The sequence below is a fragment of the Gorilla gorilla genome, chromosome 1, assembly GCF_029281585.2.
Source record: "Gorilla gorilla gorilla isolate KB3781 chromosome 1, NHGRI_mGorGor1-v2.1_pri, whole genome shotgun sequence".
NCBI lineage: Eukaryota > Metazoa > Chordata > Mammalia > Primates > Hominidae > Gorilla > Gorilla gorilla.
Genome location: NC_073224.2, coordinates 48,687,180 through 48,700,688, shown reverse-complemented (window position 1 = coordinate 48,700,688; position 13,509 = coordinate 48,687,180). Strand labels below are relative to the sequence as shown.

Genomic DNA, 13,509 nt, shown 5'->3' with positions numbered 1-13,509 from the left:
ACTTGAAAAGTACCAGCAGGAGATTGGGGCCTCTGATGCCTGCTGATATGTTCACTGGGAAAATCAATTACAGCATAATTACCTCGGGGGGTTAATTAGCCTCGTGTAGCCTGGGTGTCCTCTGTGAACAGAGCAGCCCGTCAGCCCCCGGTCAGCGAGCAGGGGCGGCTGAGGCAGAGGTTTCCCAGTGAGAAGCTTGCCTTCGGCTGGAAAGGGGCCCCAGCCAGTTGGGGAGTGGATGGTGCAGCTGCTGGGGCTGGCAGAGGCGGGTGGTGCTGATAGAAGCAAGTCTCTGCCTAATGTAAGCTCCCCCACACCACGGGTGCCCACAGATGTAGAGACTGACAACTGCAGCAGCAAGAATTACAGAACAGTGCAAGTTCTCAGGCCAGCAGTGGCCGGAAATCACTCGAATCAGGGGGAAGGCACGGAGCCCTGAGCAGCTCAGGAAGCTAGCTGTCTGAGGGCAGAGGCTGGGGCACCACCAACAGCCCCTGCAAACATTCTCTTCCAGAGACACAAAGACACAGGAGAAAGTCAGGAGGCACCATCCCTGGTCACGATCAAGAATAAAATGGGATTGAAGTAGCTCTGTCTTTGAAAGGCAGTGTCTGTGCTCTCCTAACTCCTCTCTGCACAGATGAATGAGGGCCTGGATGCAGTAAGAGCTCTCCCACCGACAGCCCTGCATTGTCCGGGATATGGTGTCTTGTGGATGGATTGCATCTATCTGGTCTATGAAAGGTCCGGATATGAAGGAAGGGGAAGCACCACTTCTTCTTTTATGTTACTTGGGAATATTGTAAAGAATTTAAAAATGGTTTTATAATTAAATATGAGTTCAAATGCTGGCTCTGCCACTTATCAGCGGTATAAACTTGGACATGTCACTCAATTTCTCTGAGCCTCATTTTCTTCATCTGTACAGTGGGGGTGAGAATACTTATTTCCCATGGTGGTTGTGAGGATTAAATGTAATTTACTCACATTAAATAAATAATTTCTACCTCTTCAAATAACCTATCTGTAGGTTAGCAGCACCCATTCTATCTTGAGGGTTTCTTTTTAAAACTGATCTGGGGTTTTGATATAATCATAGAGATGTTCTAGAAGTTTCCCAATATTCTGTGACATAGGTGAGGACCAGAGTTGCTTTCCTTGGCCAGCAGGGAAAATGAAGCAGGGAAAAGGATGGTGCAGCAGCTCAGGGAAGAGGCAGAAAAGGAGCAGCCTCTTCCTCCTTTCTTAAACATGCAGATCACTGGGTACCTGCCTGGGCCTTTATTCCTAGCCACCACCAGGAAAGTGCAGTTAGTTTCAAAGCATGAGTGACAGTTATAGACTAGGGAGCAGTGAAGAGGGAGCACAGAACACAACCAAAGTTAAATACAGCGACTCCTCTCCCAGGCCATTTGAAACCCAAGCAATTGCATTTTCATCCACATCATCTTCCTTTGAAATTTGCTATTTTGGAAACATCATTTTTTCCCCAGGATAATTAACTTCCTTTTCTTTCCATTAAAATGCATGAAAAAATTGGGACGGGGAGTAAATCCTGGGAAATGGCACGGTGGCTAATGTAGTGCCTGCCTTTACTCTCTTCTTCCATTTTCAGCTTTGCAACTCTGAGCTAATTGCGGCTCCTGAAATCACATTTCTGCTGAGAAAAGCTAAACCTGTTTTCTGAAATGTTCACCCACCATGGAGCCAATTTCTCCTCCTCACTTGGCTCAGCCAGCCTGGCAGGGAGACTGGGCTGGCTCTGCCTCCCTTGTCGTGTGCACGTGCACACCAATGCGATTGTACATTCATGCGCAGGCATGAGGATGCACTTCCATACATTTACCTCTTATACCTAGACAGGGGCTGTCAAGACACACGCAAGAGGTTTCCTACACCACCCCACATTAAACTCACTCTACGCCAATAATTTGTCCACAGAGTCTCAATTTGCACTCCTCTCCCACTGTCTTGGGGTCAGCTCTTGGCCGCCCCTTCCTGCTCTAGGGACTTGCAGGACTTACCTCGGTGATTTGAGGGTTGGAGCACTTGACATTGTGGCTGGACCAGTCGAGCCAGGGGCTGGAGGGGCTGGTACAGTGCTGGTGGAGGGTGCACCTGCGCTCGCCGCTGCACCAGCCACACTCAAACTTCCGGTCGGCCTTGAGGCAGAGGCCGCAGCTCTCCCGCTGGGCTGCACACTTGTAGAGATGGACTGCAAAGAGAGCAGGTGGTCACAGATGAAACCAGAAAGGGCTGCTCACAATGCGCCCTCCTCTTGCAGGTGTGATAGAAATGATAGAAACTCTTCCCCGCCATGGATAACACCACCAATCATCATTATCATTGCAAGGATGACTGAGGAATTAGTAAATTGAGCCTCTTACCAGTCACTTAAGGGCACTAGAAAGAATAATATTATTTAAGAATTCTGGCTCTAGATTGAATCAGATTAGGGCTTTAATTGTGGCTTCACTACTTCCTAGCAATGTGAGAGAGGATTCCACCTCCTTGAACCTCACTTACCTAATCTCTAACGTGAAGATAATCATTGTTTTTTTGTGAGGTTGGAATAAGATACTGTATATTAAGTGCTTAGCACAGTGCCTGTAACATATCTGATGCCCTATATATGTTTATTATCTTTTCTTTGAACTCATGCTATATTCTTATGCTGCCATCTCTTATTCTCCACTCTCACATATGGTCCTCATGCAGGAGGTAAGGGCTGCTTTCCTCCATTGAAGGAAAAATGAGGCTCAGGGAGAGATAATGACTCTTAGAGCTTAGTAAAATTAGTGACCCAAACTGGAATCTTCAAACTCCAACTTGCTTTGCTGCTTAATGGTAGGTCCTGAGAAGAGAGGACTGTTGTCTGGCAAACTGGAAATTGCATGGGTTTGAGACAGGAGTCAGCTTGGGGTTAAAGAAAGGCCAGGTGGCTAGCAGTGAGGGAAGCATTGCTGATTAAAAAAAAGGGGGTGACACAGTCTGTTCCCAGCCCTTATGAATGGAGAATACGTCCCCAGAGAGGGCAAACTGGCTATTTAAATAGTAACATTTGGAGTGTGCAAACCCTTTGTCTTTGCTTTTGTCTCCTGCTGACTTAAAAGTGCTAGTATAACCAGCGAATTAGTGAACTGTGCTTCAGGTTCAGGAACCTGGTCTTAGCTCCTTGCCTGCTGAGATTTTGAGTTACAAGTAGAATTCTCCAAAAGCAAAACACGTAAAAGTCATTTTTCCACTCTTTTGGTCAAGCACATGTAAGCTTTCAGGACCAGGTGGTATGCCGTTGCTGGAAGTGAGATACATGCCCCAGGGAAAGGATAATTTTAAAATTCTTCCCATAGGTCCTCATCCTGTTCCTCTGCTATGTCCAGCATCCTTTAGTCCCAGCTGCAGGGCCTATATTTAAATACCCTCATGCTTATCGCTTTGTAAGGTAGAGGGCAGGAAATGGGAATCTTAAAATGAATGAGTACACACTGAGCATCTATAAATATGTACCACATGGTTCATACCCATGAGCTCATTTGATCCTCACGTTGACCCTGAGAAGTGGGCATCCTTCCCTCCACTTCACAGATAAGGAGACTGGATGTAAAGGGGAACAGTCATTCATCTGAGTTCACACAGCTGTAAGTGAAAGAGCCAGCAGGTGAACCCCACTTTGCTGGATTCTAGAACCTGCGTCTTTAAACGGTGTGGTCCTCTCCACCCAGCCCAATGCGCAGCCGGCAGAGACACTCAGGCTAGTGGGTGGAGGTGATACGAATGTGAAGACAACGCTGTCTGTGCACTCTCAGAGCTTCTTCAACATTGCAAGAGTCACAAGTAGAGTTTCCGATGCAACAGCTCGGATGTGGCTGCTCTCTAAGCTCCAGGTGCTAAGGCAACCTCTGGGATCTAAGCCCAGATCCCCAGCAGGGAAAGTGTCTCCTATGTTTTAGCAGTGAGAAAGTTTGGCCTGGGTATGAGGAGAAATAGAAAAAAATAATCCTCCTGGCTCCGTTCCTTTCTCCCAGTCTAAGTAGCCTCGATTTTAATGGCAGCATTTGGGACAGGGAGCTACAGCCCTAAAGATGCTGAAAAACTTGCAGCTCCTGCTATGGCCTTGCCTCCTACCCCATCTCCATTGGCTGACCCATCAGGTGGAAGCAGAGGCTTGTGACAACCCTAGCTACTTGAAATGTGGCAAGGCTTGTGGCTGAGGGTAGGAGGAGTGTGGGGGATAGGAATATATTCCAGGGGGGAAGGAGTTTAAATCCTACAGTGGCCTAAGTAGCAGATCCTCACAGTGATGTGGCTCAGTTTGCGAGCTCTGAAATTAGACTGTCTTGGTTCCAATCCCAGCTCTTACTATCTGACTCGTGGCCCATTTCTTAATCTTTTTGGGTCTCAGTTTCCTGATCTAGAAAATGAGAATAATAATAGTACATACCTCTCAGAGTTATTGTGATGCTTAAGGAAAATAATCCCTAATAAATTACTTAGTGAGTGTCTACCCATCACGAGTCCTCATCATATTGGAGTCACTTTTATCATTCTCGAGAGCAGGGTGGAATCTTGGCATTTGCTGCACTGAGGGTCGGGCCTAACTGGCACATGGGAGGAGCTCGACATGAGTTTATAGGACGATGAATAAGGGTCACCCTCATGGAGCACCCCTCCTTCTTCAGCCTGATCCCCTTCCTGAATTCTTTGCTCCCGATGTGAGCTGGACTCTGCATGCTGCTCTCTCCCGCCCACCTCAGGAACAGGAGAGCAGCCTTAAAAACCCTCTTTGTGCAGTGATTGTGACCAGGGCCAAGGACAGGGGAACAAGAGCCTGACTGGAAACAATATCTCCACTTCCAGGGAAACTAGCCGGACGTTCCTGCCTGCTGTTCTCCTAGGTCAGGTTCCACAGACACTTCAAAGCCTGCAGGAGCCAAAGAATAACGTGGATGGGCTGGCGGCCGCCCGGTGGATGCTCTGGTTGTAATAAAACAGGGCTCCCAACAGGACTCCTTTGATGGCTCCAAATGTTGCTTTAGGATCCTCTGAAGAGTTCCGCTGACAGAGGGAGTGTATTATTCATGGCACAGCGGCTGGCTGGCTCTGATCCCTCTAGCCCCAGTCTTTCCCGGGGTCGTGAAAAGATCAAACTTCTACCCGGAAGTAGCCGCTTACCTTTCAGGTCCTGAGGGTTGTCAATGATGAAATTGCCGTTCCACACCACAGCGAAATCCACGGCCAGATTGCTGATGTCCATGCCATCATACTGGTACTATAGGGAGATGGGCAGAGGCACGGGGCTCATGTGGCTCCCTATCACAGGGGTCAGGGATGCAGGCAAACCCTGCATGCTGCTCAGATTATTATGACACTCTTTCCCTGAATCCCAGTCACTAATGCCAAGAGAATCCCACCCAAGCCTCCTAGCTTGGCATTCAGTGCCCTGCATAATCAGATGCAAACTGACTCTTCCAGCTTTCTCCTCCACTGCTCTCCCGTGGAAAGCTTTGAATCTACCTTTCTCCAAACACATCTTCTTAAGCCCCTCTCTGTCTTTGTTGAGTTCCTATCTCATAAGGAATGCAACCCTCTCCCTACAACCTCCATCCTTTTAACCCACCCGTATTCTTCTAGCCCAGCTCAGCTCTACTTTCCCCAGGAGTCCTCTCCCACAACCCTGCAGATCTGCCTCAAACTGTCCATCCCCTGGTGTTGCCACTTTCTGTCTTGCACTGGCACTTTCCAGGATCTGCTGTGCCTCTTTTCACGTGTCTCCCTAAAAAGTCCATGTGTCTCCAGAGGCAGAGCTAATGCCCTCTTACTACTCTTGTAAGGCCGAGAGTCTCATCGAGCAGTCACCCGGCCAACCCCTGCGGTGGCCCTCTATTTCCGCACGAGCCTTACTTTAGCCAATGGTCCACTAGGGAGAAGTGCCCACAGCTTTCCGGACACAGACCTCATCAGCCCACAGCTTTCCGGGCACAGATCTCATCAGCCCTATCGTTAAAGTCCTCTAGCTGTGGCCAGGAGTCTATGACTTTCTCTCTTGTGCTGATCCCACAGAAGACATTTAACCCCTTCACACTTCAGAAATAACACCCCTGGGTGGCCAGTCCTGGCACCCTGTGATGGAGACCTCGGGGCATCTTCCCGACCCCCCACTCTTCAGCTCTGAAGGGCATGTCACTGTCAGCCTTCTGCTCCCGCCCTCCCCTGCCCACTGCCTCCCTTTGTTGTGTCCCTTTTCTTTCTCATCCTGCCTTCCCCTTGCGCTTGGCGGCCTTCCACCGATTACAAATTCTATCAAGCGCCTGTGACCTGGGAATCTGACAGCTCCCTGATAAGAGGCCCAGATTCCCCTTATCTCTCCCAGGCGAATTAGCTTCCCTCAACACCTTTGTCACATCCTCCCCTCCCGCATCTCCAGCTGACCCTCCACAGTCAGAGACAGGGAGCTGGCAGATAAAAAGATCTTCTTGGGGTTAGTATTATAATTAAACACCTCATGCTCTCTGTCTGCCATTCTGGATTGGTTTAACCCTTGCTGCTCCTGAAATTCACTGCTTCCTCCTACCCCTCCCCTCCCACCTCCCCTCCTCCCATCTCACTTCCTGTCCCTCTCTTCTCCAGCTTTCGCCTGTGGAGCACCCTCCCAGTTATTCACTCCCTGAACGGGGATGTGGAATGGGGTGTAGGGTGGGGTTGACTCGCTCTGGTTCAAGTTTCACTGAAGACAAAGAGGTGCTGTTTCAACTTCAGAAAGGTCCATGATGTGATTATTTGACATTGCACGCCTGTATCAAAACATCTCATGTAGCCCATAAATACATACACCTACTGTGTACTCACAAAAATTAAAAATAAAAAAATTTAAAATGTAAAAAATCAACTTCAGAAAGGGCACAAAGATCTCAGTGTCTGCCATGAGGGTCCTCACGGAACTGTCTCCTCTGGCACCAGTCACCTGCCCTGCTCTGGCTGAGCGGCTGGGGTGCTGGCTGGCTCCTGCGTCCCTGGGGATGTGGGCTCAGCCTGTGAACCTGGAAGGCTCCGGAAGCCAGGGCTGGCCATACTGAGGCCCCAGCACGAGTGTGAGAGGAAGCCCTGCTCCAGGCAGGGCCCAGCCTGCGTTTTCTTACCGAGCTGTTCTGACACTGAACGCTGGAGCTGTTGAAGCGCAGAGCGGGGACCCGGTGGATGGCTCCTTGTATGTTGAGGACACACTCATAGCCTCGCTGGCCGGACTGCGGCTGGGGCAGATTTCGCGCCTTAAGGGTGATTGGCTTTACCTCCCCGACTGGAATCAAGATCTCCTCTGTGGGCACCAGCTGGGGACAGTCCTGGGGGAACAAACGAAGAGGCTCCATCTGTCCCCTGTTCATGCTGTCCTACGTGCCTGGGACAGGCAGGCCCCTCTTGTATCAGGTGGGCTGCCCAAGAGCAGGATATTACCTCATGTAAGGCCCGTGGAATGGGCAGGGAAAATGGAATCGCTCTTAGCTCCTGGGCTTTGATATTGTCATCCCCGTCCCACAAGTTGTCCTGTATCTGCTGTGTGTGTTACAATTCAGGAATTAATTTTCAAGCACAGTGTGGCAAGCTGTGGATTTTATCTCCTGAGACACTGGATAAAAGAGCCTCCACGTGTCCCTGTCCCCAGCCTGGCACCCCTACCTCTGGGTTTCATCTTGTTCCCCAGCTCCAGATACTCGGCTCCTTGCATTGTCTGATGCCGATGCCTGGGGCATCCGTTATCAGCAGCTTCAGCTTCCCAGCCCTGACTAAGCTGGGCTTTCCAGAAGGTGGATCAAGCCCTCCCAGCAATACTCTAAACACTTGCTCTGTTTTTTTTTTTTTTTTAATCTCATTTCATTACCAGGCTCTGCGTGAATGCCATGTTGCTTTGGAAAACAAAACCAAAAAAGAAAGTCTTGGTAGGGAGGGGCTTTGGGAAGGACCATGAGAGAGAGACAGTGAGAAAGACAGATTGATTTATGGAGCTCCATGACTAGATGCTGATTTTCCACCAGAGGTCAAAGGGCCACCCCACTGTGCCAATCTCCTCTTTCTCCTTCTCTCCTTGGGCAGATGAGCCTGGTAGCCCCTGGCAGTGATGATGTGGGAACCACCTCCACAGGGAATCACTAGGGGAATTCTCACAGGAGGCTCCCCTTTCTCTGTCCCCTTCTCCTGGGCAGTGGTTCTTAGGGGGAACTTCTGGGAATGTCTGGGGGCTGATGCTGCTACAGGGCCTGCAGAGGGTGTTACTGGCATTGATGCCAGGGGCCAGGATTGCTGGATTTCCTACAAGGTGTAGGACATGTTCAATGACAAAAATATTGTCCTCCTAATGGCAAATGCAATAATTAAGAAGCCTTGTGCAATGCCGGCACAGCCTCACACAGGGAATCTCCTGTGGCCACCTCTTGTCATGGTGTGGCTCGGGCTGTTGCCTCTTTTCTCTGGGCCCCACTTGCAAGCCGTTCAGCATCTGGCCCTTGCCTACCTCCCTCTGAACTCTGTGGTTCTTGCACATAATAGTCCAGCCATACTGAATGTATGGTTAACTCTGAGATGCCCTCTCCCTTACAGGATCTGCCTCTGGCCCTTTGAACATGCTTTTCCGTCTATTAGAAACACACACTCCTGCCTGTCTTCCTCCTGCTGCTGCCCTGCTTCAGCCCCTCTTTTAGTTGATTACCTCTTCTTTTACTTTTTTGGTTTTTTTAAATCATCACCTTCTCTGAGAATTAATAATTGATTACCTCTTAATCAGCCTTCAAACTCAGCCCAGTTTCTTCTCTGCAAGGCCGTCCCTGCCCCTGCCCCTGCACTGGCATCAGGATGGGTTATGAATATTCACCCATGATTGCTTTTGACCCACAGAATTACAATTTCTTGATTTGCTTTCCTCACTGGGCTGTGAGCTTCTTGAGGATTAGGCTGCATCTTACTCACCTCCATCTCCCCAGTCTTTCTGACAGTGCTTGACATGTAACGGACATGTCAAGCATGTCATTGCTTGTGGGAGGGTAAACAGAAAATAAAATAAAGCAACCTGTGAAAAAATCTTTTTTTTTTTTAGCTCCAACTTTGTAGATTCTTTAGAGATGAGGTAAAGCCTGCCTTCTGGGCTTGAAGAGACTTGAGAAGGCATTTGGTTCTCAAAAGCTGGAGTTGGAAATAGTCATGGGTTTTGGAGTCACATGATTTCTAAAGTGGCATGTCCACATTTACTAAGGACAATTTACTACTGACAATTTATGAAGAGCCGGATCTGGGGGAAATTCTGCACAGAAACCTACCTAAGAGGGTCTGGACACACCTGCAGGCTCACCAGTGTCATCCCTTGTCAGCTGGCCACCTGCATGTGAGGACTCCAGGCAGGCACGGCCTCCACGAGAGAGAATCACAAGGCAACCCCAGAACAGATGGGTCCCTGTTTAGGAGCCAGTCACTCAAGCTGCCAACTCATAAACTTGCTCTTTACTGCACTTTCACTTTCATTCCCTGCAGGCACTCTTGACAGACTCTTTCATATATTTATAGCCAAAAAAAAAAAAAAAAAAAAAAGATGAGCACCACTTTAGGGAAGCCCAGGCATCTCACAGAAAAGGAGATAACACTTCCTGTTAGCAGCTAAAATATCTGCATCAAATCTAATGTTAGAATTTAAGTTAGAAATAAGGCTGGGGTATAATGGTCTCTCTCGCACTCTCTCTCTCTCTCTCCCTGTGTGTGTGTGTGTGTGTGTGTGTGTTTGTTAGAGAGAGAGAGAGAGAGACAGACAGACAGACAGACAGACAGACAGAGAGACAGAGAGAAAGAGAGAGAGATTTTCTTACTCCGAACCAGCTGATGAATTGTAAATGACGTGCAGTTGTTTTTCATCTCTAATGAGCTTAGACAACAAATAGAAATTTCAGTAGCAGGATCTTAAAGATGTGCTTTTGGAAGTATGATGTCTGGGGTTAGTAAAAAAAGATTGTTGAATCCTTTTAATGCGGACCAAAAAAAGTATACTTTTATATAGATGTTATGTGTAATACCTATATATAACACATATGTTACCTATATGTAACACACACACACACTTTCATCTTTTAGGCTGGGCTAAGTCCAGTCCAGCCTGGAGGTTGGAGAATCATGAGTAGACTTTATGAGTACTATTATATGAGTTTTTTTTTTTAAGAGATTCTAGAATTTTAGGAAATTTCCCATGGTCTGCTGTTTCAGACTTTTTAGAATCAAATTTAAGGGTAACAATTAGGGTCTTCCCAAATACTGAACTAGGCCCCAAGATTGCCCTAGTAGAGAAAGAATGTCTTATGCTTTGTTTCTCTATTTGGCAATTGCTCTCAGGTCAGACAGAACAGGATTTTTTCCCTTCTATTCTCTAAGGCAAAGGAAAGAAGCGGTTGGTGCCCCAGGTATGCTTTCTTCATCTTGGGAAATGGGAAGATACAGGCCTTTCGGGTTGTGAGATGATTCTGGTGAGTATATTCATGAAGGATCTGTGAATCTTGGGTGGAAATTGCAGTGGTAAGGGCTGAAAGTGGGTGGAGGAGACTGACCCCAAACAATTGCCAAGTTGTTGAAACTTCAATATCTATGGGGCTTGAGGATGGTGAAGGGTTTAATCAGATACAATGAGGCCCCTTCCAACCTGTTTGCTTCTGTGGGTATACACACACACACAGGCACACACATGTGTACACACACATACAGTACCTGTCCTATGAAAAAGAAAGCAAATCATCCTAAGATGCTTTTCCTGCAGAATGTTAAGACTGTTGTTCACATTCTTAAAATACTGATTGCTACCGCGGATCCTCACAGCCTTCCGAGTGATCTCTTTGGGTCATCTTCTTTCTCCTCTGTCTCTAGGCCAACTGGAGCCAGGATCACCTTCTCAGCAGCAATCTTAGTTTAAACCAAGACTTAAACTTGTAGGAATACCCCAGGGGTGGCGGTAGGCTGGGGAAGAGGAAACACAGCTGCAGGGAGAGCAGGGACCTGGTTTAGGAGCCCTATGAGTCTTGGGCTCACATTGCCCACCTGTTCAGCTGTGCTCTGCCAGCGTTCTGTGCTGGGGACCCTTTAGCCCTCTGAAGCAACTTCTCCCATGTGGAAATGGCATTATCTTCACCCACTGGACTTCAAAGAGAGAGCAGCCGGCATCCTGGGAAGCTAATCGGATTTATTTGGTTCTATCTTTCCCCTGGGACAGAGCATAAAGGAGATATTTATGTATCTACATCTCACTAGGCCTGGTTTAGCCATGGAGGGAGATGAGCTTTAAAAGCTGAAAGCCATACATCCTCCCGTGCACACCCGCTTGCTAACACCATGTCACAGCCTGATCTGGCTCAGGGAGGAAGAGATTTGGGGGGCCCCCATCAGAGATCTGCTGTGCTCTGAGTGCTGGAAAGGTCTGACTCATTACCTTAAGAGAGCTTGACAAATGGTTTAATTGAAAGTCAGTTTCCTCGTCTATAAAATGGTGCCAATAATATCTGACAAACCTAGATTGCATGAAAGAGGAAAATCAATGTGTGTCGTAAGTGGTAATATGCTGGATTAACAATTGTTAATATTACCGCCTATTTGTTGTGTGTGTGCGTGTGTGACTGCAGAATCAGTGGACTTTCACTTATTCAACGTCAGCTTGAAAAACTGTCTCTGAATCCTAATTTCTGCATTTATTTGATGATCATAGGAAAGCTGTTTAACTTATTTAAGCCTCAGTCTATTCATCTATAATATAATCCACTTCACAGAGTACTTAAGGTTAAATTATATATATGCTGCATATATAATAAGTACTAATATTTTTATTTTTGAATTGCATTCGCTCTAGCACAGCTGTTCTTCATTGTCAAGCCTAAGCATGGAATTGGTCCATCCGCCTTCTGGAAAGATGTGGGCAGATTTACCTCATATGCTGGCTGTCTTTTTATCTGGAAATGGCACCACTGACCCATCTTCTATGGGCAGTTTCTCCATCTGTGGAGATAGATTTGTGCTGGCCCATCCATAGCCTGAATCCTCATGACCAATAGCAAAGGACCAGGTTGAAGTCAGGCCAGCAAGTGTGGCTGTGACCATGGAAACAAAGCTCATGGGCCCTGATTTTCTGTAGAAAACATACTGTACTCAGCTTTTTTGGATGCCTGAGTTCTCTGTAGCCTTGGGCAAAAACCCGAAATTTTTAGCATTCTGGTTACTACAGATGTCAAATATAAATTATATGAAATTGCAGGGCTGTTGCGAGAATCCATTGAAATGCCGAATGTCAGTGGTTCTCAATCTTTAGCCTCATCTGGGATGGGAACCAAGAATTTGAATTTCTATAAGTTCCCAGGTGATGCTGATGCTGCCGGTCCCTGGGCACACTTTGAGAACTCCTGGCACATGTGAAGAAATTATAAATGTGTGATACATTAATGTTGCTATATTAATCAATGGAGCTAATCAGTTATATATTGTTCCTAGGAAGCAGACAGACATAAAATTTTGATTCAAAGTTGGGAAGCGAGGCTTACTGGAATTCTAAAAGAGATATTCTAGGAACCCCTAAAGAGACAGCTAAGGGATTTCCAGTTAGCTGGAAATCCAGGGGATTCTAGTTCCCCAAACTACATGAAAATATCAGCTGGGATGCCTGACAGAGTAAGGGAAACCTTACCCAAGTTGGGCATGTGCATCTTTGCTGTTCCTCAAATTTTCAGGGATGGGGTTCTTCTAAAGCAGAACTTTGGACAGAAAAGAGTGGGGCCTGGCTGCTGTTTGCTGAAAAGGAACATGTGGCCAGCTGTGGTTAAGAGCTAAAGCAGTATTTTAGGAAGCCCCGGAAGTGGCCCTGGCAACCTCGCTGGGAATCTGCACCCTGTTTCCTTTCCTGAGCAAAGTTGGGAGCTGGATGGAGTCTGGGCTTCCCTCACAGTCCTCCGGACAGCCAATCCCTGGGGCCATGCCAGGGACCAATGCACACGAGCATAAGAGAGCAGCCGTACACCATTCCTACTCAGGGCAATGGGGAGATGAAGGGAGACAAAGGGGACTGCTCTTCTCTAACCCTAAGCCACAGACATCAAGGACAGAAAATGAAACAAAAAGGAGGTGGGGAGTCTCTGAGTTTGCCCCTAGGTCCCTTTTGGTATTAATTTAATCCCGAGTTGCAGGGAGGCAACAGCTTCTCTTGGCCCAGCTCTGGAATGTTGAATCTCTCATCCATGGCTGAGAGGGAGCTGTATTTCAGTGACTTCTGAATGGTGTGAGGAAGGCCGGGCCTGCTTCCAATTAGCCTGCAGGGGCTCAGCTCTCTGGCCTCCACACACACCCCAGCAGAGTTTATTTATCTTGCTTTGAGTGACACTCGCATGCCCTTGCTTCAGCTGCAGGTCGCTTTCAGGCTTGGCTTTGGGTTTCTCTTGGCCTGAGGTGGGTAGCCTCAGGAGAAAGTGGAGCAGCTGCTCTTTGTTGTCTAGATTTGTACTTCACCCAATCTCT

At 47.6% G+C, this 13,509-nt stretch overlaps 1 protein-coding gene across 1 annotated transcript in view; it reads right to left on the bottom strand.

The window, feature by feature from the left end:
• Window positions 1–13,509, bottom strand: part of PLXNA2 (plexin A2) — a 222,069-nt gene that overhangs the window by 54,937 nt on the left and 153,623 nt on the right. The window contains exons 10-12 of the mRNA XM_031014522.3: window positions 7,137–7,337; window positions 5,173–5,269; window positions 2,025–2,215 (exon numbers count right to left, since the gene is read on the bottom strand). Of these exons, the coding sequence (XP_030870382.1) occupies window positions 2,025–2,215; window positions 5,173–5,269; window positions 7,137–7,337 (489 nt within the window). The remainder of the gene's footprint in view (window positions 1–2,024; window positions 2,216–5,172; window positions 5,270–7,136; window positions 7,338–13,509) is intronic.